Genomic DNA, 26,435 nt, shown 5'->3' with positions numbered 1-26,435 from the left:
TCAATAATAATACAATCAAAATAATAATATCTAAATAATCTAAAAGTATTATAAAAAAAGATGTATAAGATAAATTGTTTCGTCAACTTATAAAACGACAAATATCTCAGCGTGCCACGTCTGGAAAGTTTATATCGTATTTCCATCACTTAGGATTTTCTCAATTTGCTTCATTGCTACATTTTACGATGATTTTGCAAATGCGAGGATAGCTTCAATAGATATTATCCCGAAACGGAGTTTCAACGCAAAAGACTCAGTAGTTACGGTACTCTTCTCGAGTGTCTATCGATTTGCTAATCCGCGCTACACCTGTAGTTTTCCAGCCGGATTTACCGAGCAAATAAAGAACCCGTACGAGACCCGGCTAACCGATCGCGAAACTAGGCCAGTTGCAGAATTCTTTGCCGTCGACACTTTTAATCTCTTAAACCGTGCACATACATAATGAGACGCGGGACTTGGCTTATCGCCAGGAGCCATTTTCTTTTTGACCAAGAGCAAGGATTTAGCGCCGGCAAATAAACCGAAACATGTGCTATTGCCCGCGAAGAGTCGTAAATCTATTTCCGAAAAAATTTCACCGCTTAAACGGGGTTTCTACCGTCGCAAATAAAACTTCACAAATTTACTTGTTAGATTTCTCTACGCATCTCTAAAATATTTTTAACGTTTTCCCGCTTGAGGATGCTCCTTCGCGGGAATTCACAAGCCGAGCTACGTAATGCGAATCCTTTCAATCAGGTTGCGCGAATTTTCCATACGACTGCAAGTTTCTCGTGACGCGGACGGCGGGAAAGTATAGGGAAACGCCTCATGACTCTTCCATGAACGTGGCACGCCATCCATTCGGCTCCGCTCAACTTTGCGTCTTTAACTCCTCACTCGGAAACTTTCCTCCCTTGTCTCGGGCAAAGAGCCGAATTCTGTGATTCGCCAAATTTGCGCGGAATGCATATTCGAGATTTCGCTCCTTCTCCCTTTACGTCTCATGTGCTCCCCGCGATCCCGGCATTGATTAATTGATCTCTTGGCATGCTTCTTCCACAGATGCTTCTTGGAAACGTTCACCGTCGAGATACTTCCACGCCACTCTTCAATTTGCGTTTCTCTTTGCGATACTCCCGAGTGTATATCTATTCGCCTTTAACGTTGTATAATGGAATGTTATTATATGTTTTATTAAACATCCTTTTTCACTTCGGTTAATGTTCCGTTGATTTTTGCTTTTATTCCTGCAGGATTCACTTGCGGACGTTAGTGTGCTCGAATTGATTTATTCGAAATGTTATATGCGTGAGAAATTGAACGAGACGACGTTATTTCTCATGATGCATGTGCGATCGATGTAGATTCAATAATTCCGGAACTCACCAAGGAAATGGATTATAAAACTATTCGTTTCCTTGTCGCCCGCTTAAAGTTCTTTAGTCGCGTATCGCGAAGTGAAAATGCGACCCTCGTGGAAATGTAGCCGGCGCACCGGGACGATTTCCATAATTTAATTTATATTGGCTTAATCCGCCGGCGTTTCAGATGCGCCGCAAACTTTGCGAGACGCTTCTCGCGGATTAAGCGGGGAGCGCACCGCCGCTTGAATTTTTAAACTCCGTCTCTCCCCCGGGTGTTTCAGCGAACTTTTTTCCCCGAGAGCACGTCAGTCTTATTTCCAATTCCGCGAGATTCATCTCGAAGTCTGCCGGGACACGCGAATCGCACTCCCGAGGCCGCGATCCTCTATTCCGCGCTTCCGTCGCCAGCGGTGCGTCCTTCGAGACGCGCCCGCGCGATCGATTAATCGGAGAACTTTAATGGCGCGCCCCTTTGATCCTCGCGGTAATTTCGGCAATTTACCGCCTTAAGTTTCAGCCGCTCTGCACCACGTCGCTTTAGACCTGCTTCGGACTGCCCGGGGAGAATTTCAACGGGGATGGCAATCTCTTCTCGCATAATATTCCTCGTTTGCGCGACGAAATGAACCATTAGCGCGTCATCTCGAAATATTCTCACGTTTTTTTTTTCTTGTCTTTGCTTTTGCCTCATCGCCTGAAACTTTCAGCGCCCGGCCGAGTCTGCTCTTTCGATTTTCTTAACGTACGTATGTATACGTAAGTACCTCGCTTCACTTGACAATATCCAGTCTGCTTCATTCGTCCGTTTCTCTTCATGCGGAGCGCAGCATCAAAAGTCTTGCAATTCTATTCAAATGTGAAGTGCGCGCTGCCAACTTCTCGGAAAATTCCTCGAAGATTCTTTGGCTTTTCGTGTAATAGAAAGAACAACTACGTAATGCTTTTTTTCACTCAAAATCTTGTAACATAAGATATCTTAAGAGGCAAATTGCTTCAAATGTCATCGAATATAATTTTATACATTTTTATGACATTCTATAATGCATCCATTTGCTACAAATCGGCAATTAATTTATTGCTGCAATCGTTGTATTATGAAATCATTATAATTAAAATTGCGCTGCCAGATTGAGATTAATTAATGCATTGTTTGTTGAGAATAATGCGATAATTTAAAATTCATCCAAGATTTTCCTCGCAATTTTCAATTAAAAATATGTTTGAATCGCGTTTCTACTCTTGAAATTTATTGTATTGTTTGCCAGTGAATTTCATTGAAATTGCCAAAAAATTGTAAATTTGAAATTATTAATTGCTGTCTCCAGTTGCGCGCTGCGTCGCTGTTTCCTCTTTTGGTTCACCATTATACGCGGATGGCGTTGGACGCGTCTCTGTCTTCTGAGCACGTTCCCCGAGATGGGACTCGAGTTGTCTCACCGCTCTTTTTCCTTGTGCTCGCGAAGTCTTGTCCTCGCCCTCATTCCTGGACTTCCATTTCGAGCTCGTTTCTGCGAGCTGCCGAAAATCCGATCTTCCCTCTTCCGCGTCCCGCACAGGCGACACGTCGTCGCCGTTTTCAACTTTCTCCTTTTTCCTTCCTGGTTTCTCGTGCGCGACCCCAAACGTTCCTGGCGACCACAAGTTACGCTTCCTCGCTTCTCTCTCCCACCAAGCACGCACTTCCCTTTTGGCTTCCTCGACTTCGTCCGCAAGTACGTCCGCCAGCGATTCGCCCTCCGAAGAAAATTTCTTCTTCGAGGTCAGTTGGGTCTGCAATGTGGCTTTTCGCTTTTCTGAAATAAAAATAACGAACGTCAGTGATGAACGATATGTTTGTTTTACATTTATTACGTTGAAGTAATTCGTTCAGATAATTAATTTTAGGAAAAATAAATATTTATAATTAATTAAAATTATATCTTGTTTATACTCTTTGTCAAATTTGATTTTATGTTATTATGTTATTTATTCATTTTGTGAATGTTGTTTCTCAATATAAAAATATTTATTATAATATATATAGCCGGGATTATATACAGAAATGAAGAACGGAATTATTTTTCGCACGTAGTCGAAACACGTCGTCCTCGTTTAAAAGGTGTTTGCTCATCGACAGCTACACTAACTTTCTGCCATTTAAAATTCAGAACTGAAAAATTTTCTTTCCGAATTATCTCATTACAAACATCAAACTGCGCGTAAGTTAATTAATATCGACGCACATTAAATTTTCAGAGTTTATACGATTACTTTATAATACAAATTAACGCAACGGTTTGTCGATACTACGGGGATAATTACGGATAGGGAATTTCAGAAAGGTACAATGGCGTCTTTTGATTTCGAAATAAATTAAACTGCTTTATTTTACGGAATAAACATTGCGAATCAGGGCAACGACACGTTTCATTTTATTTCGGCAGATGAAATGCCATAAAGCTACGCCATCGAGCTACGTTATTCCCCGTGAGGCCAATTACGATGGACACTTCAATGCACCCTCGATGCGTTTAAAACGCCCGGTGGGACGACGACAAATGGTCCCCGCTTTAATGCTGTAATCTAAGCGTCAGGGTGATTTCATCCCGGCCAATTTTGTTCGCCATCGTTGCCCGTACCCTTGTCTCATTTATATAGCATCCAATTTAAACCTAACCCTTTCGCCCCTTCGCAATAATACGCTAATTGTCGCTATCGACTTACAAACGAAATCCATTTTGATAGACGTAATAAGAAGAACTTTACAGGCTTGTTCTTATCTGAACAATTGAAATTACTCTGTTCGTCTACTTGTGACGATGACAATTTTGTTTTATACGAAAAAGGAAATTTAAACTTTTATGAGCATTAAATTTAAATTTATATAAATTTGTTTAGGAAACTTTACTATTTACATCAATTGAATTAAATAAAGTAATTGCATATAAGTTGTATTACACATTGGGTTGTTTAAAAATGATGGGCAAAACGTATTCATTTTAATGATGCATTTCATCACGACGACGTAACGTCGGTATGCAAACATAGCGTTTCGAAAATAAAAGAAAAACATTTCTACCGGAGTCAGCCAGTGAGATATGGCGCGTCATAGTTGTTGGCAAGACGACAGAAACATAATGCATCTTTGATGTATGTAACAAATGATAGTTTAATGGTGCAAGAGAGCTGGGTTTCTGCGATTGTAGAGCGCATCCGGTTTAAGAAAATGCTGAATTACGTAGCGACACAAGAATATAATAGATGTACCGAATTGTAGCCCGACGAAATCTTCTTATCGGCTATCCGAGTTTCGCGGTAGATTGAAAGAAAAATATAATTAGCGCGTGGTTTCTTTTGTTCCGCCTATCACGCGTCTTTCTTCGGTCCGCCGCCAACGAACGCAGAGCGAAACCGGAACAGCTAATAAATTCTCATCGGATAGATTCGTGCGCGGATTTCTGTTTGTATACGTCTTTCATTAACAAACGGCACGTTGAAGCTGCGTTCCCAATTATCTCGGCGCGCCTGCGACAACCGAGAGGAAACGACAACCAGGTGGATCTCCCGCGAGTCAAGCGCATTAATCTAACGCGGGTGCGGGCTCGAATAGACGTATACAGCGTGCTCGGTGCGCGTCCGCAATCGTGCGACAGCAACGTTCTTAATTAAGCTGTCCGATTGTGTCGCGCTCGAGAGACGTCGTCTTCCGTGCGTCAGCGAGATGTGTCGATAGGGGAGTCGCGAGCGAGGGCACGATTGGATCCGAACAATGAACTTTTATCAGTTTCCAGCTGACGTGGTTCATTCGCGCGTTTTGATCGCGATTTTCCACCGCGTAACGCTTTTTTTGTGCAATATTATCTTCTTTCTGGCGCGTTTTTTTTCGCTTCGCTCGGCGTTATCAGAGCCGCGGGCGTGATATTTCTTGCGCTGTGTTGTCGCTGTTGGCGCTCAAATGTGAGAGAAAATTATATAATACTGTGAGTTGAATAAAATCGCACGTATCAAGGCAAGGTACGAGTATTATCGGATCATGCCGGACTCGGAGCGGAGATCTCGTTATCTTCGATACGGAGAGCGCACCTGCTGTCCACGTGACGTACCGAGTGTTCCGCGATCTGCAAAGCGGAAAAGTAGATCGCCTCATCGACCGGACGAGACGTCGTTCGTAACGGAAGCTGCTTACCTTCCAGGTCCGCGCAACAGATTTCCGGCTCGCAGACTTTCACGGCGCAGACTTTGCGTCGTTTTTTCACCGCTCTTTTTGATATCACAAACGGCGCTTCCGCAACCGCTTCTTCTTCCTTTTCGTCAATCTTTCTCTCTTCCGCCGGGATTATAATCGTTCTCGGTGACGCCTTTTTGATAATAGGTTTGTTCTTTTTTTCCTCAATTTTGTCCTTTTCCAATTTGCTCCTTATTCTCTTTCTCTTGCGTAATATTTCTTGAGGCGCCTTTTCGAGATCTTCCAGATAGGCGTAACTCGAAGTTACCTAGAGAATTCAGCAGAATGCAGTGTTGATAAAAACAATTGTTTATTAATATTTTTCAAAATGCTGTGTGACGTCATAAATAGCAATTATGCGATTATTTAAATGTACATTACGACGAATATTCAAATATTTCGATAAAAAGCTGATATCTCTGAAGGAGCAATATTTTTCCATTGTCTGACAGAAGTGCTAGTCTGTAACAGCGATCGTTAATGTTTCAGCAAAGGTATGCGAAAGTCTTAAACGGCACGACAGAGGATTTTATGCGCGTGAAAAGTGCTCTTTTCTACCCGGCTACTTAAAGTCTTCGTTATCTTCTCCACCGCGTGAAAAAACACCGCCTCCGTTTCCGCCAGCTCTTCGAAGAACGCCTCGTCCTTCGCTTTTCTCCGGGATTTTTTCTTAGGCCGTTCCTCCTTCTTCTCTTTACCGTCTCTTTTCTTCCGCATGCTCTTTAGCACAAGCGAGATATCTGGTACGGAATCCTCACTTGCTTGCATTAGGTGTATTTCTTTCAATCGCGCATCAACGGTCTTCTCGAATAGAGAGCACCTCTCCAGATACTGCAGCAAAAAGACATGTCTTCTTTCATCTTTAATCAGCGTAAAATGACGTGAAATCAAAGTCGAGTGTACAATCGAGCTCGTAAAACGGCAATAACGTGGCCAATTTAAGATCTCATTGTAAAAATAATGTAATATTTATATAAGAAAGGTTTGTATAAGTCATAAAATCTTTATAATTGTACTCTTTGGATAAACTTAATTTTATTTGAATTAAATTTAGCTCGTGCTTTCTTAAGAATTTCGTTAAAAATTTTTTAAGTGGTATCTCATTGTTGTTTTTCTCACACCAGCGCTTTTCTCAACACTCACGGCAAGAAAATTCGCCTTCTCGTCTCTGGTATTGACAGTGTAACTCTCAGAGCACTCCAGCAGGTGTATATTGCCGTTGTGACTACCGACTGCCAGAATTTGACCGTTCTTGTGAGGCGCGAGAGGTCGTGAGACACTCGTCGCAGACGCGGAACGTGGTCACTGGCGACTTCATGTCGTTTAAAATGTCATACACCTCGAGCAGACCTATCGCATTTATGGTGAAGAACACCGAGTGCCTGGACCTGCTCCAGCAGCCTCCGCTTAAAGCAACGTTCTGTTCACTGCGCGCGCAAAGTACAATTTTTTACTTCTTCAGTTCTCAACGACACGCTCGAAACGACAATATTAACCTCGAAATTTGTTAACCATTGTAGAAAAGTTAGTTAAAATTACAACTATTGTAGTGGGTAATTTTGGGATGAATTATTACAGTAAATTTCCACACATATGTAAATTTATAGCTCGCAGATATAATTAATTTCTATTATAACGAGACAGATGATGCGAGTAAATATATTTTTAAATTTACTTGTACAATCTGTTTACAAATTTCGATAATTACATGTGGAAATTTACATTTATCATAGTTGATTCTAAAATCACTGTAATAATTGTAACTTTGCACTAAATTTTCACGGTTCCACCAACCGGATATTGATCAAGCAGTCCTCCTTGGTATTGTTCGTTCAGATTTTGACAGTCCAGTGTGAGGAAATTCTTAAGGGCGAAAGGGTGTCGATCGATGGCGATGACAGGACCGAGGTGACAATTAAATCTCACCGCCAGTTTCTCCACCGGACTCTGCATCTTCCGATTTACGTTGATTACCAGGCCGTTCTCCGTGCCGACAGGAATCTGTTGCTTATTGTCAGTTCGTATTGCAACGCCGTGACGCCGATTGCCTCTGAGATATCCGCTCGAAGCGGATTGTCCAGGTTCATCACCAGCATTTCGGTCGGTTGCCTCAGCTTCCTGATGTCCCACCACCTGATCGTATCGCCAGTGGACCCTGAGAAGAATTTCGTGTTGGTCTTGGCTGCGGTCCAGAACGCCTGGTTCGCCGAGTTTCTTTGCGCGCTACCGGCGAAAACGAGAGAAGAAATGGCAGTGACGGGAATTACAATTTGGCAACGAAACGGCCGGGCTCTTTGGAAAGCGTTTTGCCGCGGTGACGGCAAAAATCGCGTTTTACGGAACGCGAGAATCGCGGCGATCCGCCGTAGAGCTTACACCGTTTAATTGGCCCGCTTCGGATAATTAATGCAGAGGTGGAATCTGTGGAAGGCAATGCGGCCGCGGCTTTTCGACTCGGATAAAGCCGCGCGGCTGTTTCGTCGTTCGTTTCTTATTTTATCTCCGTTGCAGCAAGAAATGGAATTAATGGAAGCAATTAATGGCATTATAATATTTTTCGATGATAAATTTAACAGTGTAAAGTTGTTTAAAAAATTATAATCACTTATTTATAATGTGAAAATATTATACGACTTATTGAATTTGGAAGGAAAGGAATGAGAAGAGATTGAAAAGACACATGTAATTATCTAAGCAATAACGTTACTTTGATTAAGCAAATTTGAGCGAGAAATCTACGCGCAACAACTATCGGCTTATATTTGATAGAAGCGTTCATGTGCCGTTAATCCGAGTTAACACGTTCTCGGTGACATGCCATATCTGCCATATCTGCCAAAGATTGTATTAATTCAGGTATCAGAAACTACCGTTTGCACGGCTTCGCAGCGTTTGTCTCGGAGGATATTTGCCGATTTCCCCGACCATGCATCAAAGTCAAGCGCGTCCAAGTTCTGGCCAATAATCTCGGTGGATAGGTGCAAGTCCCGAGGAACTTCCCAATTCGGAGATAGATAGGTACCTGTGGCTAAACTGACGATGGGACATTTGCACTGGCCTATCTCCAACCCGGATGTCCCAGTTGCACACTTGGCCAGACATCAGCCCGCTAATCAGCATCGGCGGATTGCGCGGATTAAACTCAGTGATAATTAATGGTGACGGTGATCTCAGACACATCACCGGCGCGACTGGATTCTCTGCGATAAAAAGCGAAATTACGCGTTTCATTGTTCCTCTGCAATTCGATAATGTTAAATAAATAATCGAGCAAGTTCATTTTTTTCCTTCTAAGTTTTAAAATTTTCACAATTAAAAAATATTTATATAGTAAAATTATTTTTTTAAAAACTCTTTGGATTTTTATTTTTTTACAACGTGTGGTCTCGCTAAAATCGGCTTAAAATTTAAAACTGACTGGCAGCTAAATGAACATATCTTTTTTTCAAACGCTCAATTTTTTTAATAATACTTAGTTTTGTTTTAACCGAGAATATTTTGTGCGATAAAAGGGCTCACGCAAAGCTCTTTGTTCCCATGTTTTTAATATAAAACTCTCTAAAATATTTTTATCGGTAACTTCATATTTTTTTTTCGCTCAACGTTTGAGATTTGTATCAGTCATAAAATATTTTATGTTTCTCCATATTACGCTACCAGAAATCATGTTACTGGAAATGCGTTCGGCTTTATAGGGGGGTTGTTTTTGTCATGTGATATGTTTCTGTCAATAACAAACGTGCGACATAAACAACGCGCTTACACACTGACGTCTGGTGTAGATATAAAGATTCATGTCAGTGAGACACATTTCAAATGTTATGAAGGACTTTGAAACGACCAATCGATTTCCGCGACCGGAATCAGGACGGGCGAGTGACAGGTCGTGTTTGACGACGACACGATGAAACATACTTCCGATACGTTGTAAAACGTGTCACTCGACATTCTAGAAAAAAAATCTGTTTCACGCGGAATTGCATTAGTGTACAGTAAAATTCAATAAAATTCAGAAACACGAGAAAGAGAGGGGGGGGAGGGGAGGAGAGGGAAAGAGAGAGACAAATCGCGCGAAATACGGTAAAACTCAACACGATTGAATTTATTTAACAACTAAAATAATAAAAGTAAGATTGAAAGTAATAATAAAAGCAATAAGATAAATTTTGATGAATCGAATCGGCTGGCGAAGCAGATCGTTTTTAAATATTTTATAATATTCTTAAAGACTGATCCGATTTATTCACACTTATTTTAATTTATTCAAAAATAAGATAAGTGAAAATGAGTCAAATCGAATTCATAAAATAATTAGAAACGATCCGCTTCACACACTATTATTTCACTGAATTAAAATGCTAAAAATAATAATATTAAAATAATGCTTTTTTTTCTCACAAATTGCAAAATTGAACAAATCAATTTCTATTGTACGTTATTAAATTCTATATGTATTGATTTTTTAAATAATCTACATTTTTATCACGAAAAATACGAATATTTATGACAAAAAATTCTTCAGTTAAAATTCCACTTTTTGTTATGTTAAAAATTTAAGTGCTTTCTGATAGCGTTTTTCTTCACGGAAAAACATGCGAATTCTTGCGTGGTAACGCAAGCGAGTATAACATATGAGCGACATTCTCATACCGATGTCCCATATGTAGGAGCACGGATTTACATCGGAAGGTTTCGTCTTGAACTCCGCGAACGAGTAGGAGGCCGCCAATCGATTTTCCTCGGGCGACCACGACAGGTGATTGACTGGTCTTACGACGGGCTGCGGGTCGGTATACATGTTCGAAGTTCTGGAAAAGAAAAAAAAGTATTAAGCCCCCATGATATTCGCGTAAAATCCGCCAGCAGAAGTGCTTTTTTTTCCTTTTCTCTTTTTTTTTTTTTTTAATCCTTGAAGCGCTTGAATCATTTTCTCGACGACACGATAATGCCATCGCATTTACAGACCCCGTTCCGATATCTTTATTTTGTTAATACCATTCGCGAAGCGATTAATTGTAACGACAGTCGAACGATTCTTCGTCAGGATGCGCGGGAATGAATGGACCCCATTATCGCTCGAAGGGATGTAACGGCGAACTCTTCCGGTCGCGGCCGAAATGGCCTGCTTTGTTCCGAATTTACCAGACACGAAAGCGAGATAATATTGTCTTTGTGACATTGTAGTAGTTAAGCGAAAGACGAAGAACTTTGTTCGTTTTGTTGTGCGAACTGTTGGAACGCAAGTTTGGACTCGAATTTTGTTGAATTTATTCTTTTTTTTTTTATTTTTCTTATTGCTTTGTGGATACTTCTTTGTTCGAGCAAATTTTCCAAATAAGAAAAGAGACAAATTTTCAGAGACAACAATATTAAGAGCACACGAAAATAGAACAGGTCGATCCGTTCGCGAGGATCGATATGCGCTCTGAAAGCGCGAGACATTCGCGAAGCGCAACACGTGTTTGGACACGCGAGGAAAAAGACGGCGAAAATCGCGACTCGCGTTAAGTAAGCAGCGGAAGACGAAAAGCCGACGAGATAAGAGAGCTTACCCGCGAGCTTCTTGACAACAGCATCGTCGTCTGATCGATTTATGGATTTGCCGTCCCATAAATAAGCTATCGAGCTTGTATAAAATATATACGCGACGACACGCCGCGCAATGAAGCGAGCAAAGTTTGCACATATACGTAATAAAAATACAACAATAATTGCAGATAAATTCATGTTCGTCCTTTTTCGCGAATGCAGGATTTCTGATGTTTTTTTTTTCTTTTATTTTAACATGCGGAACTTGTCTCTAGATTTACGAGATTCACCCTTTATCAGTCCGTAACAAGGACGTGTCGCACGGTCTCGCCGGATAGCGCCGGTCTCGATAAAGATATGCGTCGTATGATAATTCCGTACGTGACCGCGATTTGCCGCGAGAGATTTAACACGTCCGAGGAAGCTCGCGTCGGGCACGGTTGAAGCGAGACTTGGAATATTCCTGAGATATCGACGATAGCGGGATTTGCAGCTTAATGCACGCCAACCAGGCCAAAAAAACAGACGATCGGGTGTGCATTTCAAATGTCCACGAGACCTCATGAGATTTAACATTCTCATCAGGTGCAATATTCCAGTTTGAAGAGCGCAGTTTAAAAATGACAATACACAGTTCCTCCTTTTTACGTAATCGTGACTCTTTCAAATTTGTGAGAATTACTGGGTTTTGTTATAGCAGTGAAAACGGAACATACCTTATTTTGTAAGAAAGAACGAGAGCGGTCGGCACTATATCGTCAAAATAGTTCTCGTAGAGGTTGATGATGTTATTCTGCTGTATAAAGCGCTCCATGGACTAAGTGAATAAATTACTGAGTTAATAACGAAGTTGCTAATTAATCCTCGACTTTACACCGGACTTTTACTACATTAGAGATTCTGATGTGATTAATTTAATTAAAGCCGCGTATATGTGAGCACATATTGATCCGCTTTACATTGTAAAAAAATTTGTACAAAATCACAAGTGTTATAGTGGGTGATTTTTTAAAATCAACTGTTATAGATGTAAATTTTTACGCGTATGCAAATTTACATTTTGCAAATAAAATTAATTTTTAGCAATAAGGCAAGAGAAAGAGAATTACGAGCAAATATTTATAAAATATATAAAATCTAGTGAATTTACCTGCGCAGTCAGTTTGATTGCAACACTAGAAATTGATTTTTGTTTCTTCTCTTTCATACATATATCTATAATAGTTGGATATAACTTTGAAATTACCCACTATACATAGTTGTAATTTCACACAAATCTTGGACAACTGAATGAAAAACACTAATACTGTAAAATGTGCTTGAAAAGCATCACTAACAATAAGATATGCTTCATAATAGATATTTCAAAGCGACTCACGTCAGTGAGCTTCTTTATCCTCGGCGCCCAATTCGCGCTCTTCTCGACGCGTCGGCGAAATCTCAGCACGGCTTCCTCGTCCGTCACGTTTATCTTCTTGGGCCAACCGCCCTCCAAGTCTAACATCCCGCTTTTCTTTGTTCTCTTTTTGGCGGTTTGCATCTGACGCGGAGAGAGGTAAAAAGAGATCGCGAGTTGCGTGCAACGATGAAGCTATAAAAGCGACCTCGCCTATCTACTCGTTCCCATCTTTCTTAGCCGTCAGTTTATTGCAAACGTAAAACCTAACGCCACACTTAACACTAAAGACATTCTTGAGAGGCGCTCCGCGGCGTTAAAGCGGTTCACTCGTAGGAAAAACACACAATCTTCACGCCTCCGCCCTTCCGTACTTTGCATTGTCAATTCATATTTTCATCACGGCGCAGCTTACCTGTTTCGCAGACGCAAATCCTTATTCGTTACGGAGGCAGCCGCATGAACAATTTACGATGCACTTAACGTAAACCCTGGTTTATGTCGCGGCACGTGTCGTTGAAACCGCGCTCATAAATATTGATTTGTTATATTTTCGCGAGACCTGTTAGATTTAATTTTGCCATTGCGAAAAATATCCGCAATGCGCTGTGAAACAATATTATGTTTGAATTAAATTTTTCCGATTATTACTTGTAGTATGCGTATTCGTGAAAATCTGTTTTTTCACCGTAAATTTTACATAATTTTTACTCACCGACGAGATATTCAATTTAAACCGGCATAAAATTCTCTTAAATTGTAAAAAAAATATTACGAAGTCTCAAAATCGTCATATTTACCATATTCATATGTCCAAGGTTTATTCTTGGAAATTATTCTGCAAATATATTGCAGAATTTTGATGAAAACTCAACTGCTTTTACAATTTTAGCTTTGCGATCGTTGCCAATATTTAATATTATTCATTATATCTATAATAATTTTTACCGCAAATTAGTTTGTCTTTGATTGCACAGAAAGTGCATACATATGTCATCAACAAAGGGCTGAAATTTCCTCTCTTTGAAGGAAATTTGGACTTTGTATCTCCTTACCTCATGAAGGGCAAGTTGTTCGGACTTCTGTGTGCCGCGGTGGTTGCGGTTCCGGTGGACGTAGGTGATCTCGCGTGAGTTTCGGATCCGGCAGGATATTCGTCTGCGCGACAGGATCTGTCTCGTCGAAGAAGCATCGCTTACCGAACTGCGACCTTGGCTTGATATATGCGTACTGGATCAGCATTATTGGAAAACCGTTCTTTGAACCACGAGACGTATGTAAAACGGCGGAACGACGGCGAGGTACCTCCGTTAAGTTTATTTTAGGGAGGACGGGCAAAAGAAATCGGCACACGTGCGCATCGCACATTTACCTAACCGTCGACACTTTTCACGCACGGGCGCCCGATGTCGATCGAGATACGCGATATACTCGATATAGCGTGAAGAGCCATTAAGGCGATGTTCAGCTTGTGAAACATGACACGCGAACGAACTATAACATGATACAAGAATACCGGGTGTAGCAGCTTAATAGTCGCATTAAGTGATCATGATTGCGTCCATTATACAATGGCTTGGTAAGCAAGATTGATGACATGCGTGGCTTTTTTTTATCAATGATATTTTAAACGCGGAAAATTATGAAAGTTTCAAAAAGAATTTAAAAGATAAAATTACAACGATTAAAAAAATTATTAAAAGTAAAAGAAAGTTTCAATTTGATTTAATTTTTAACATAAGCACTATTAAATACTAATAAAATATAATATTAAATTAATTAATAATATTAATAAAATTTTGGTGAAATATTAAATATTATTTAAAAAATTAAAATATTACCGTCAAAAAATGTTGAAAGTTGTTGACAAATAGAAATGTGAAAAATATTAAATGTGTTTTTGTTCTTATTATATCACATATTTTTTAATATTGCTAATATAATGTGTTACAGTATTGCCTATTGAAAAATTATTCTAAACTTTCCAAAGAAATGGCACAAAATGATAATCAGCATTAATACATAGAAGGTATTCCTTGCATTGAAAATGAGACAAGGTGGATTTCAAGTTCAAAGGGGTTACTTAGTGCTTCAAAGTGAACGCGAGAACGTTGTAGAGCTCGGAGAAAAGGTCCGCGTAATTTCTTGCGCGGTGTTCTGTTTCTGCGGTGCTTTCCCTTTGTACAGCGGCGATTCGATTGCGCGCCAATTCGCCGCGCTGGATGCACTCTATGGAATTACGGTACCGCCGCGCGTTGTTCTCATGCAGCCGGACCATCGCGATGACATTATCCCTTCGCCGAGAGCTCTCACAATTTCTGCGGTCTGCAATCCGGCGTCCGCCAATCAACGCTTTCGCGCCGTCCGATAAATCGGATGAACCGCTGCCGCCGCCACCGCCGCCGCCGGAGCGCTGCACCTAATGAATCAGATTCGATGCGGAAGCCGGCGGCATTGTAATCGATTATACTGCGTACGCGGGGACGCGAATCTGGAACTTGGCGATATCCCAATGCCGGATTCAATTTGCAAATTCCTAATGGCCGGAGATCGGATCGTCGAAGTTTTAAGAATTGGAGCTGCATTCGATACATCGAAGTGACGCGTCGGGATATTTTAATGGCTCTAGCACGGACAGTCGAAAGCGAGGCCAATGTTCTAAAAAATATTAACCCTTCGTGGTCTCATCATAATATTTTGTAATAATCCTCCGTTTAGTTTTTTACCGCAAACAGTTGAAATCATGCATAATTACAATTAGCAGTTTATATTTTCCTAATGTTTAAAATTTTTTATGATAAGAATTGATTGTTGCATTTGTCTGATATTAAAATAAAGAAATATTCGTGGAAATTTATTTGAATTACGAAAAATCAACATTTTTATTTGTATCTGAAATTTAAAGTGAGCGATTGTTTTATATGTTTTTAAAGTTGATGTTATCTGAATCGATGAATATCGCAAATTCCCGACATTCCGCATCTCACAATGGCTTCTAAAAGTTCAGCGACGTTTCGTGCGCGACGATTTTTCCAGGCTTCGGCCGTGAATCGCCCGGCTCTCGTCCATCTTTGTCGGATAACTTTTATGCTCGACAACCGGCCGCTCGGGTGGACAATAATCGGAACACGGGTTTCTCAATCGCGGGGAAAGTTTGCCTTCCTCCGTGACAGATCTAAACTGTTTCGACAGAGGCGACCGCATCTTCCCGTCGCGTGACTGTCTCAGCTCGGCGATCCGTGAAGGACGAGGATCAAGCCGTTTGTCTCTCTTCTGAAGCGTTTTCAGGCGAACTTTGTATTTCTGTTGCATTTTACTATGTAACTTGACCCTCTTTCTCTTTCTCTTCGCGGTTTCTCGTAATTCCAGTTCATTTGTCTCCTTGTCGCGGGACAAAGGATTGCCCTGCCTTTGCTGCATGCCAACGTCGACGGGTGACTTCTGATCAACATCGGTATTCTGTATCTCCCTTAAGCAAGGACACTTACTTAACCGATATTTGTAGCTCGCTATATTGGGCTTGCAGTCGTCGACGTCCGACATGACAAACTTCTTTTCTTCGGGCTTCTTGACGCGACATTGACCCTCTTTTGTTAACGTTGGAAACCATTGAATTTCCTGTTTCATTTTGTCAACGGGCGCAGGAAGTGTTAAAGAATCGGCGCATTTGTCCTCGAAGGAGATTGCACGTCGAGGAATACATGTTCTCATTAAACTTTTTCGCGATTGTGATATTCTCGTCTTGATGTCCGTCTTGCTGCATTCATTTTTATTTTTATGAATATTCTGAAAAGATGGCGTAGTATCTTTGGCCCGAGACTTTTGCGGTGCTTTCTTAGGAATAAAGATTATTGGTGAGGATTTAACAAAGGATGGGCAAGTCGTCTTTTTTGAGTAACGATCGCAGTAAGACGGCGGATTCTCGGTCCAGTGAGGATATCTCGGTGGTGGAGGATCGGGCTCATGCTCTTCTGTACTTGGCGCAGGACATGTGCTCGGCTTTTTGCTTTCTGCAATAAAAAATTCTTTTCAATAAAGGAGACGATAAGAACCAAAAACGCAAAAATTATTAACTATTATAAATTAATACATAAAAATTTTTGTCTTGATTTATAATAAATAGTTTTTTTCACTCCGACGACTGTGTTTCTAGTTTTCATTGCTTTCTCTATTATTGTTTACTTTTAAAGGATCAGAATTTGCAGTATTAATTTTTTCTCAACGTACCAATTGTCTTGGTACACGAAGGTGGTTTCAATTTTGATTGAGGACAGGACAAAGCAGTCGCGGTTTGCTTTGATATTTTTTTCAAATCTGCCGGCTTTTCTTTGCTACAATCTTCCGGCGAATATAACGAGGAAGGTATCGTTTTCTTGCGGCTATGCGGATAAGTGCACGGCTTTGGCTTGCATTTGTGATAAATCTTCTTTTCCGTCGCTGGTTTTCCGCGAGTCCAGCTCTCGCACGTTATTCGTGTCGCTTTACGAGAATCACGCTTTGTCGATTCGCAAGCTTGCCGATCGTTGTACGGTGCGGGTTTGTCCGAGTGAACCGGCGTACTGGATTCGATCGATCGGCAATGCTCTCGATGACTCGGTAAGTCGCTGCCAGACTTTCGACAACTTTCCGCGGATATTCGATTATCGTTGTTACACTTCTCGCGTCCCTTTTTGCAGGATTCCGCGGATTGTCGATGATCCTCGATACATTTCCGGGATTCTTGCGAATTCTGGCTATCTTTCTCACAGCTGGATTGCGCGCTCTTCCATCGCTTAAGTCGCGTAGTTATTTCTCTGTCAACGTTTCGTTGCATAAATGGCCAGTCAGACGTTATGGAATTATTTCCCGCCGTACTAAAATTTCTAGGCGACGTCACAAAATTCAGAACGATATGCGGCGCTAGTAATTGTCGCGGAAATTTTAGGAACTCGTTCAACGCGTGCTTCACCTGCGACTTTTTGTTTGATAGAAATCCAGGTATGATATCCATCTCGCAATTCCGGGACGCGTGGGATTCCTCTTTGATAAAATCCTCCAACTCTTCCGGCAATAATATTCTCGGCCTCTTAAACGAACGCGACACCAAGCTCTTTGTGGACACCTGGATGAGAAATCGTGTTACTCACGGTAGAGATATAAACATTCCGGCGCGTTTGCAATATTTGTATTTGCTCTTGCCGGGAGCTTATTCGCCAGTAAACACGCCAGATGCCTTAATGAATATTATAACGCGGATCGGAGCGCTATCTCCGTACAAAATGCACGAGTTAAGGTTTTACGCTTCTTTGATGCGTACTTTCCTCCGCGCAAACCTCCAACGTGGAATTATCTTACGCCAGAAAGCTGCCGACATTTTTTGCTGAAAGTTTCAGGATGGTGTTTGCAACTGAACTTTGATCTTGTTACTTTCGCCAATGCTTTTTCGCCATTTCTACCATCGATTTTTTTCGTTTTCGTCAGATTCAAGATCGCATCTCCGAAATGTCAAAATGTTATTAGATGCGATGCAGATGTGTATCTATTAATCAATCGATGAAACTGGTTAATAAATTGTGTGTGAATAACTTTTCGCAGGTAAAAGAGAATTTCTTTGGATTTACCGATACTTGGATTTACTGCTGTTGCAGTCATCGGAAATTTGGACGTGTGTATCAAACGTGTGCGATTTGCTTAGTACGGTTTGCGAACGGCTGAAGTGCGCGACGAGAGGAGCTTTATCGACATCGCGATTTTCACACGTGTCAGCATCCCCGCTCCAGACGTATCCGTCATATTTATGGGATTATCTCAGCGTTACAACGCAGCGTTACAACACGAATGTCACAATCAATCGCTTCCATCGCGCCGTCCCTTCGCCCGAACTAATTCCCAGTCCTTCTCACTTGCAACTTCGCCGTCCAATTCGCCAGCCGGAGAATCGTCCATTGAACATCGGTCCTAATTGCCACCGAAATTCAGGGAACTCTGGAATCGCGGACGAGGTCCTGCGAATTCCATTCCAAACTTTCCATTCGCGATGTCACTACCGCGGTTTGGAATCCGCGGCTAAATCGCTTTAGCGGCGCGCTTCGGGGTTCATCTTCGATATGTGTCCTCGCACGTATGCGGGGGGACCCCGATCCCAATCGATTGGATTCATTACGAATGACTCAGTCCGCGGGCTTATCCGATTTGAGAACTCGTGCGAGGACATTGATGGGCGAATTCCGTTCGACGGAATAATATCGCCATTAGTTCACTTCCGTGTAAATTGCCGCGGTTGCGTCAATTTCGTGGAACGTTGAATTATATTCAGGAAATTAACGCAAAGCGTCTAAAAATATATATACATATATATATATTATTAATATTCTTTTAATAGACATCTTAAAAATATAATTTAGATAAAGATGATGTGTAGTGAATTCATTATTTTCGAAAGAAAGATTAAAACAATACTCGATAAAGTCACAATTGAGACTTTACACTTCTTTAATAATTTACATTTTTCGAACAAACAATTTGCAAAAAACAAAATTGGAAACTGTTGATATGCGTACTTGAATTCTGCGTATATAAATTATTTATATGCAGATGCGCACAATAGAGAAAAAAATTCCTTCATTGAAAAAAACGAGACTCAACTAATATCTCTCTACTACAGTTTCCCTTGAACAATTAATCCTACTAAAGGCGCAATGACATTAATAATCTCTGTAATAGAATTTGTCGTGTGAAAAGAATTGTCCGTAAAAAGTAACCTATTTTGTTCATATTAATAGAAAGCGACGTAACGGTTTTGTAAGTGAAATATATGCGAGAGACATTCAAAGACGGCATTATAAAAGCGCAGGAGAGAGGCATGATAATGAAAAAAATGTACCTCGGCTGGCCGGAGACGGATGCAAAAGAAGTCCTCAGCTGGCTTCCAACTTTTCACGTTTATCATTATCTCACCCTCTCTCGTCGTGCAGCCTTATTTTTGTACCCGGTGGAACAAACTTGCGCATCAAACAGCCGTTGTTTTATGTCCAGTATACATTTTCATTTCCGTCGGTGGATGATATATCCCGTAGCCCTAATAAACGCGACTCGGGATTTAGCGAGCATTTATCTTGTCTACACCGTCGGGAATAATGAGAAAAAATGGAAACGCGAGTTCGTGTTAATCCAATTCCGATAATTAATGCGGGACCGTGGCATATTTCAAATCTCCCGGCGAGTCTGTGTCCTTTTTATAGTTTTCCGTAACATTAATGCTACGTAAAATTGATATACGTTTTGTTAACTTGCTTCTGAGAAAACTCCAAAGCGGTTCTTATTCAATATACAACGTATGCATTGAGTAAATTATTATACGCGTTTATAATACTTTTAAGATATTGAAATCTGTAATTCGACATACATCAGGCAGTAATATATGATATTCATTTCTTCCGGGAAACATTTCCCCCTATTTTCTAAGCCTTTAACGCAACAAGCGGCTTGTTACATTGCTCCAGTGACTTCAGAATTGCTACCTATCCATCAGTATCTGCACTCTTTTCTTTTCCCTTCATTGAAATTGCATGCAATTAAAGAGCACGGGCAAATAGCGGAGAAACGATCGCTGCACGGCAATATTCACGATCGTTGACTTCTAATTGAGCATCAATGAACAACCGGATCCCCGGTCAGTCGTTTTTTTCTAACGGATTCGAAATAACGAAAATCACGGCGATAGTTTCACGGTATTCATACGAAACAATATTGTTGCAGATAAACGATGATTGGTTCCACATGGAGCATCGATCCGTGGCGAAGAGATCGACGGAACCGCATCTAGGAGTGCATCAGAGGCTAATAAAAGACTCCAGAGTACGTCGAGCGGAACAACAGCGGGTGAAAAACCGCGTCAAGAGGGATTTTAAAAACAACCACAAACATCCGTCCAATATGCTAATCATGCTTAACGACGAGAAGTGGCCTCACATGTGGTATTTGGTAAGCGCTTTTAATCAATAACATGTTATTCTTTATATTTCTGTTAATTGCAACTTTGCATGTGCGATGTTGATGAGGAGTTGAAAAAATGACAATGTCGCAGTGCAAGAATTATTTTTGTAAGAAAATTTGTGTTTCAAATGTTACAAACTAATATTTTGCAAAGCCAAATGTCGCAGATCTAAAATTTATTTTATCACAGTGCGTCGATTTTGTTTATAAACAATGCAGTCAAATAATTGAAGAACAAATACGATATTTTTGGAAAATGTATTTTAGATCAGATATATTTTGCATAATATTTTGCATAATATTTTGCATCAATTTGTACAACGATTTGAGTTTACTTCAGCAATAATTGTATATTTTTAACGCCAATGTAACTGTATTTTATATTGTAACATTTTTGAGATAGGTATAGTACGCATAACAAGAACAAAAATAAACGAGCGCGATTGTATTGAAATTGATTTAGAAACGATGCCATTTTTATATCACAGACGAAGGTCCGCAATACCAGCCGGAAGTAAGATATCGGAGATAATTTTTCTTTTTAGAATAGGGGAAAGGGGTTGGACATGAACGTACAAGGTGCCTGGGCCGAGGGAATTACTGGAAATGGCGTCGTGGTCACAATTCTTGATGATGGATTGGAGAAGGATCATCCTGACCTTTTTAAAAATTATGTAAGTATTTTAACGTCGTATTGTAATACTTTCATTAAGGTTTTATTAAAGTATATTTAAATTTTTTATAATCTTTTTTTGTACAACGGGAAAAAAAATCACATTATTTCAATATTAAAAATGATAGCTATATATTTTTTCATTTCGAAAATACGCATGCTCGAAGGAATCACTAGTTTACGGTTGAGTAAGTTGCATTTGGCAATTTTTCATGGTAATTTTATAGAGTAGCTTTCTGTTTAATTAAATCTACGTGAATGACTAAAAATATGCGATTGCTGAATATTTGCCTAATATCACGATGTACGAATTTAATAACGTATAATATATTTGCTGAAGCTAAAAAAATTAGAGGGAAAACCTTCGGCAAAGTGGAATGCAGCACAATGGAATATGGTAGATGACGGCGTATCGCGGATGCACTGGGGATATCGGTTGTTGAGCGCGAATATTGGAAGGATTTATCCGGCACGTGTGTGTATGCCGCATACCTATTCACGGTTGGTTACGTTGAATGAGATACCTGCAACATGCTGTAGAAAGTGAATCGCATTAATCAGCCAGTAGACACGCACTACGATGGTTGCGCCTTAACGCGTTGCTCTGATTACGCGAGCTAGCATTTCCCGTTACGCAGATATGCGTAAATGTATTAAGATATTCGGAAATATGCGCGATGAAGTACTAAAGTAATAATTCTCTTTGATGATATTTTGTTGTCGCGGCAATTTATATTACGCGCTTCTTTCTTTTCTTATATGCTATTCGATGAAACTCAAAATTGTCGCATCACAAAGCAAGTCACTTAATAAAATATGTGCAACAGTGAAAGAGGAGATAAAGAAATGATAGTACAAGTGTTAAAGCGTTTATTAGCGGCAGTTTAATCTCTTGTGTATTCGGTCACAAGATATCCACATGTCAAATTTTGTAGACCTGGAATTATTTTATCGGAATATGTCAATTTTTTTTGTCAAACAGTATAAAAAAAAAAGAAATTTCTTTTTCAATTTTTTTGAAAATTTTCTCCAGCAACTACATATCGAGTATACTATATTTTCATGTATTTTCGTCTTTTAATGGTACATATAACATTTATTCTCATGATGAGACGGAAGCGTTACGCTTAATTAAAGCGAATGAGGTGCATCATGGAGCGTGTAAATTTTAATTGAGAGACGCGGTTGTCAATTTCTGTCGCAGGATCCGCAGGCAAGTTATGATGTCAACAGTCACGACGAGGATCCCATGCCGAGGTACGACCTAGTAGATAGCAATCGACACGGTACCAGGTGCGCCGGAGAAGTCGCAGCCACTGCCAACAATACTCTTTGCGCCGTAGGCGTTGCTTTTGGAGCAGGCGTGGGTGGTGAGTACTTTTAAAAATATTATTGAAGCTCCGATGCGTCATAGAACTTTCTGCACACCGTGTAATATATTTTGTTACATGTGCATTGAGATGCCGAATTATATAAATTTTTTATCCCGATTTACAATGTTTTGGATTATAAATGTAAAAATTGGATTGCTATTTTAATAATTATTAAAAAAAAAAAAAATTTTTTTTAATAAAATAAAAATAAAAAATATCGAAAAACTTTTCTCCAGGTAAGAGAAATAAACCTATTTAGACACTGACTCAATGGAAATGACAGTTTCAATTTCGAGCAATCACTTAAATCGGCTCGCAGTTCTGTTTCCAATTAGCAGCAATGAAGTCGGTGTCGGAGCTTGCGCCACTGCGAACGACATGTATTGTAATATGCAAAATTGATATCGCGAGACGGCATCATTTTCGAATTAGATCCGTGATTGGCAATAGCATGTTACACGCGTTATACATTTGAAATTGATCCAAATCGGTGCGCAGCTCCCAATTTCGACCTTGTAAATTGGATCCTCTGCATCATGTGCCGCGGGTATTGTGCGGGATAATTAACTCAAATATGAAACGCATGCCATTTGAGCATTTGCAGATTTCTGCTGTACATATAATCTTTTTACCAAATAAGAACCACACGCAAACTAAGAATGAGACAATTTTTTTTCTTTTTTTTTTTTTTGCAATAAATATATCGCAATTTTATATAATCCATTATACAAGATTACGTATACGTAATCTTGTATAATGGATTATATAAAATTGTATAACACTTTCTTTTATGAGTGTATATATAAAAGTAAGATACTATAGTATCTTACTTTTGATCGAATTATAAAGTAAGTGCGAGTGATTATAAAATATTTAAGAAACGATTCGCCGATTCGATTCCCCGCATTATATCGTAATCTTGATTATTAATTTTTGATAACTCCATTTTCATGCAGGCGTTCGAATGCTAGACGGCGACGTGACAGACGCCGTTGAAGCAAGATCCCTGAGCTTAAACCCCCAACACATCGACATTTACAGCGCCTCATGGGGACCGGATGATGATGGCAAAACTGTAGACGGTCCCGGAGAACTAGCCACTAGAGCTTTTATCGAGGGCATTACCAAGGTAAGTGTTTGTCATCAGAGAATTCTATTACGTATACTTTGCGCGTTCAATGTATTTAAATGGGTACCAATTGGAAAATTTCGTTAAAACTTTAAGGTTTCGTTATACCTTCAAGATTTTTATATTTTTATATTTTTCTTAAATAAAAAGACGAGAGAACCGGATTAATTAAATATCACCGATCTTTTTCTAATTAATTTCGATACTCGAATCAACAGCATCCCTCGCGAGAAAAATAATTTTGTTCGCAGATAATTCTCTTCAAATCGAAATACTTTGTAAATTTTTGTAAACATTTCTAAGCCACAGATCTTCTCTTTCTTGTAAGGATTATTTAAACATTTTGCTAATTGAAAAATTGTTCTCACCGAAGATACACTTAATAATAATCTTAATTGCCATATCTTTTTCGTTATTACATCTTTGACGAGTTGGAAGAAAGTATGCTGGATGTCGTAGAGCTTCAAACTTCGACGTAGCAGCGTAATCCACTTAGGACTGCAATTTTCTTCGCTATAATTTCCCGTGCTATGACAAGATAAATGCAATTAGCTACGAGGTACCCCCCTCCCCCATCCGTACGACACGGAAGCTTCTAGGTTGCTTCAAGACGCTTCCTTACTCTCGAGTGTCAAGCAGCAGGGGATTTTGAAGCTTTGCGTTACAACGCTTATGCCCTGTTAATGCGTTGCATAAAGGAGTATTAACTATAAAATTCAAATGAAATACTTGAGCTGCAGGAGCTCTCATTCACTAAAATAATGGAAAATTTTTAATAAAAAGATAATTGAAGGTTTTAATCGAAGATTCTTCGTCCGTTAAAAACTCGGACTCGCGGAAGATTAATATGAGCGCGAAAATAACGAAGACCGATCGATAAAGTATTTAATACGACGTTGCAGCACTGAAATGCCAATGCGAGAGATTGTTCACGCGTAACTAGATGATCACGTTCTGATCTTTCACGATTTTTCTACGAATCCAAATTCCTTCGGAATTATATTCATCAGCGCAACCGTCTAAACCTTTGTTCGCGAGTAAAAGGAGAATTTAATAGCTTTTCTGATTGGAGTTAAAACAAACTGCAAGTTCAATTATCGTCCTACTAATTTTTTATATTCCGCGTTAAAGGAATACATTTAACTCAGTAATGCCCTTTCTTGTAGAACTAAACAGACAGAAAGAAGTTGCTTTAAATGCCGTAATCTCCGCTATTACGGATTTCTTCGAGATTTGTTCAAAGAGTACAGAAAATCTTTAGACATTCGTTTTTTAATTGTCACAAGACACTTAAAAAAATATTTACGGAATAATTTTAGCGTTAAATTTTCTTTTCTATTTTTTCTGAAATAATGTTTTTGACTAACGCTGCATCGGTTATTGATAGAATCCTTGACAAAATCTTAATAAGTGTACAGAAAATGCGTGCATATGTAGAAGCATGTCTCGCATGAGATTAAATCGCTTTCTTTTTCATCTCATCGGAAAGCAAAACTCGCCGAGTCAAACGGAATTCGTATACTCGTGTCCGAACAAACGCATCGCGGGACGAAATGAAATTCGCGCACAAATGTATCACGTGAAAGCATTCTCCCAGATCTTCCGAGTTTCGTCGGCGACAATAGCCATTGTCATTCCGATGTATACGCTTCGCGCACGGAGCCGACTCTTCGATCGCGTTCCTCAACGCGTCCCTTTATCGCGATTCTAGAATAGCGAACTTTAGCATTGAGAAGGACCCTACTTCAGGTAACGATCATTAAAGCGCAGACACCTAAAACTGAGCCATCACGGATTGTCGAGAAACTCCAGCGATCCTCAATATATCTATTTCTGCTATGATTCACGTGATCTCGCGTTCCATCTTGCGATAGTCATAGTTGACAATAATTACTGAAGTTTCTCGTTGGCTGTTTCTTAGTTCAAGCTGTTTTCTACTCTAAAACTTCTTTTCAAGATTAGTTTGAATCACAAGTGCTAACGTTGATGATAAATTCTTCAGATTACATGATATCACTGTCTATTATTTTTTTAAGGAATCAGAGAACGAATGACAAATTATGATAGGTAATTCTATTGTATTCAGAACAGTAACAGTAAATCAGACAAATTTATATCGAATACCCGGTAAGTAAAAATTAAAGATAATGATTACGCGTGCCAAGGAAACAAACTACAAGTGAGTGAAAAAAAAGCTGAAGGTGCATAATACAGCAAACAAAAAACGATTGATGCACTGTTTGACGTAATAAAAAAAATAATGCACGAGATCAGTCGATATCGATATAATTTTAACATTTTTTTCCCAACATTTATTTACGGCGAGATGGTCGGAAAATGTATAAAAAGATTAAGCAGACAATATTTATCTATTGTTGAAAGATATAGCATATTAATAACATTCTCTAAGATTATCACTTCATCGCCGGTCTTGACATCTGCGCGCGATTGATTTTCTTCGATGCCGGGAATCGTCGACGGCAGGACGATAGACGTAATTCGATTAGCGGCAACGACGAAGAACTCTTCCAGCTAGAGCTGGTTTAATAGACTACTTTGGCGAAAGGTCAGTCCTCAGAAAGTTTCTAATTGGGTGCTTTTAAACGACCAGCGAGACCGCCTGAAACCGCGCGCGCTAGCACGTAATACCAATTTAATCTTATTCCCGACGACTTTGCTGTAAATCATATGCAAATGTCAGTATGGTCGGTACAAAATTCACTGAAAGCCGTAAGGCGAAACATATCGAAGAAATGGTCGCAGGTGCGCTTCTCCCGAAATTTATAAAAGATGGGGGCGAGAGTC

The 26,435-nt window shown here is 39.8% G+C and overlaps 4 protein-coding genes across 8 annotated transcripts in view; 1 reads left to right on the top strand and 3 right to left on the bottom strand.

The window, feature by feature from the left end:
* The window catches only part of LOC105678951 (proprotein convertase subtilisin/kexin type 4-like), a 210,539-nt gene that overhangs the window by 153,218 nt on the left and 30,886 nt on the right, over nt 1-26,435 (top strand). The window contains exons 3-6 of the mRNA XM_012378683.2: nt 20,219-20,443; nt 21,001-21,129; nt 22,333-22,498; nt 23,458-23,630. Of these exons, the coding sequence (XP_012234106.2) occupies nt 20,219-20,443; nt 21,001-21,129; nt 22,333-22,498; nt 23,458-23,630 (693 nt within the window). The remainder of the gene's footprint in view (nt 1-20,218; nt 20,444-21,000; nt 21,130-22,332; nt 22,499-23,457; nt 23,631-26,435) is intronic.
* LOC136998809 (uncharacterized protein DDB_G0286299-like) lies at nt 47-6,835 on the bottom strand. The gene is made up of 4 exons (XM_067352024.1): nt 6,700-6,835; nt 6,115-6,387; nt 5,518-5,824; nt 47-3,145 (listed from the first exon to the last, which is right to left on the bottom strand). The coding sequence occupies exons 2-4, from the start codon at nt 6,322-6,324 to the stop codon at nt 2,661-2,663; spliced, it is 1,002 nt and encodes a 333-aa protein (XP_067208125.1). The 5' UTR covers nt 6,325-6,387; nt 6,700-6,835; the 3' UTR covers nt 47-2,660.
* On the bottom strand, nt 6,845-13,892 carry LOC136998810 (dynein intermediate chain 3, ciliary-like). Of its 5 annotated transcripts, XM_067352027.1 has the most exons (7): nt 13,537-13,667; nt 12,464-12,896; nt 11,802-11,902; nt 10,207-10,364; nt 8,579-8,756; nt 7,351-7,711; nt 6,845-6,983 (listed from the first exon to the last, which is right to left on the bottom strand). In XM_067352027.1, the coding sequence occupies exons 2-7, from the start codon at nt 12,623-12,625 to the stop codon at nt 6,981-6,983; spliced, it is 963 nt and encodes a 320-aa protein (XP_067208128.1). In that variant the 5' UTR covers nt 12,626-12,896; nt 13,537-13,667; the 3' UTR covers nt 6,845-6,980. The 5 variants fall into 5 exon arrangements, with proteins under 5 accessions (XP_067208128.1, XP_067208127.1, XP_067208126.1 ...); XM_067352026.1 differs by lacking the exon at nt 6,845-6,983 and having other exon boundaries at nt 7,039-7,711; nt 12,464-12,625; nt 13,537-13,671; XM_067352025.1 differs by lacking the exon at nt 6,845-6,983 and having other exon boundaries at nt 7,039-7,711.
* Nucleotides 13,998-18,982, bottom strand: LOC136998808 (uncharacterized). The gene is made up of 4 exons (XM_067352023.1): nt 18,082-18,982; nt 17,778-17,999; nt 16,709-17,582; nt 13,998-16,491 (listed from the first exon to the last, which is right to left on the bottom strand). Exons 2-4 carry the CDS (start codon nt 17,832-17,834, stop codon nt 15,485-15,487), a joined length of 1,938 nt encoding a protein of 645 aa, XP_067208124.1. The 5' UTR covers nt 17,835-17,999; nt 18,082-18,982; the 3' UTR covers nt 13,998-15,484.

This window comes from Linepithema humile, chromosome 3 (genome assembly GCF_040581485.1).
Source record: "Linepithema humile isolate Giens D197 chromosome 3, Lhum_UNIL_v1.0, whole genome shotgun sequence".
Lineage (NCBI taxonomy): Eukaryota > Metazoa > Arthropoda > Insecta > Hymenoptera > Formicidae > Linepithema > Linepithema humile.
Note: the sequence above shows the minus strand (reverse complement) of the source record. Positions and strands in the feature narration are given on the sequence as shown.

Coding starts and splice junctions, on each gene's coding strand:
- LOC136998809 (XM_067352024.1), bottom strand. CDS start 6,324: ATGCAAGCAAGTGAGGATTCCGTACCAGATATCTCGCTTGTGCTAAAG. Junction 5,825..6,114: donor CGAAGACTTTAAGTAGCCGG/GTAGAAAAGAGC, acceptor TGAATTCTCTAG/GTAACTTCGAGTTACGCCTA. Junction 3,146..5,517: donor CTGTTGCGCGGACCTGGAAG/GTAAGCAGCTTC, acceptor TTTTTATTTCAG/AAAAGCGAAAAGCCACATTG.
- LOC136998810 (XM_067352026.1), bottom strand. CDS start 12,625: ATGCAAACCGCCAAAAAGAGAACAAAGAAAAGCGGGATGTTAGACTTG. Junction 11,903..12,463: donor GGATAAAGAAGCTCACTGAC/GTGAGTCGCTTT, acceptor TTATTCACTTAG/TCCATGGAGCGCTTTATACA. Junction 8,757..10,206: donor CTCCTACATATGGGACATCG/GTATGAGAATGT, acceptor TTTTTATCGCAG/AGAATCCAGTCGCGCCGGTG.
- LOC136998808 (XM_067352023.1), bottom strand. CDS start 17,834: ATGTCGGCAGCTTTCTGGCGTAAGATAATTCCACGTTGGAGGTTTGCG. Junction 17,583..17,777: donor GGAGGTTTGCGCGGAGGAAA/GTACGCATCAAA, acceptor TTTCTCATCCAG/GTGTCCACAAAGAGCTTGGT. Junction 16,492..16,708: donor TTCGTGTACCAAGACAATTG/GTACGTTGAGAA, acceptor TTTTTATTGCAG/AAAGCAAAAAGCCGAGCACA.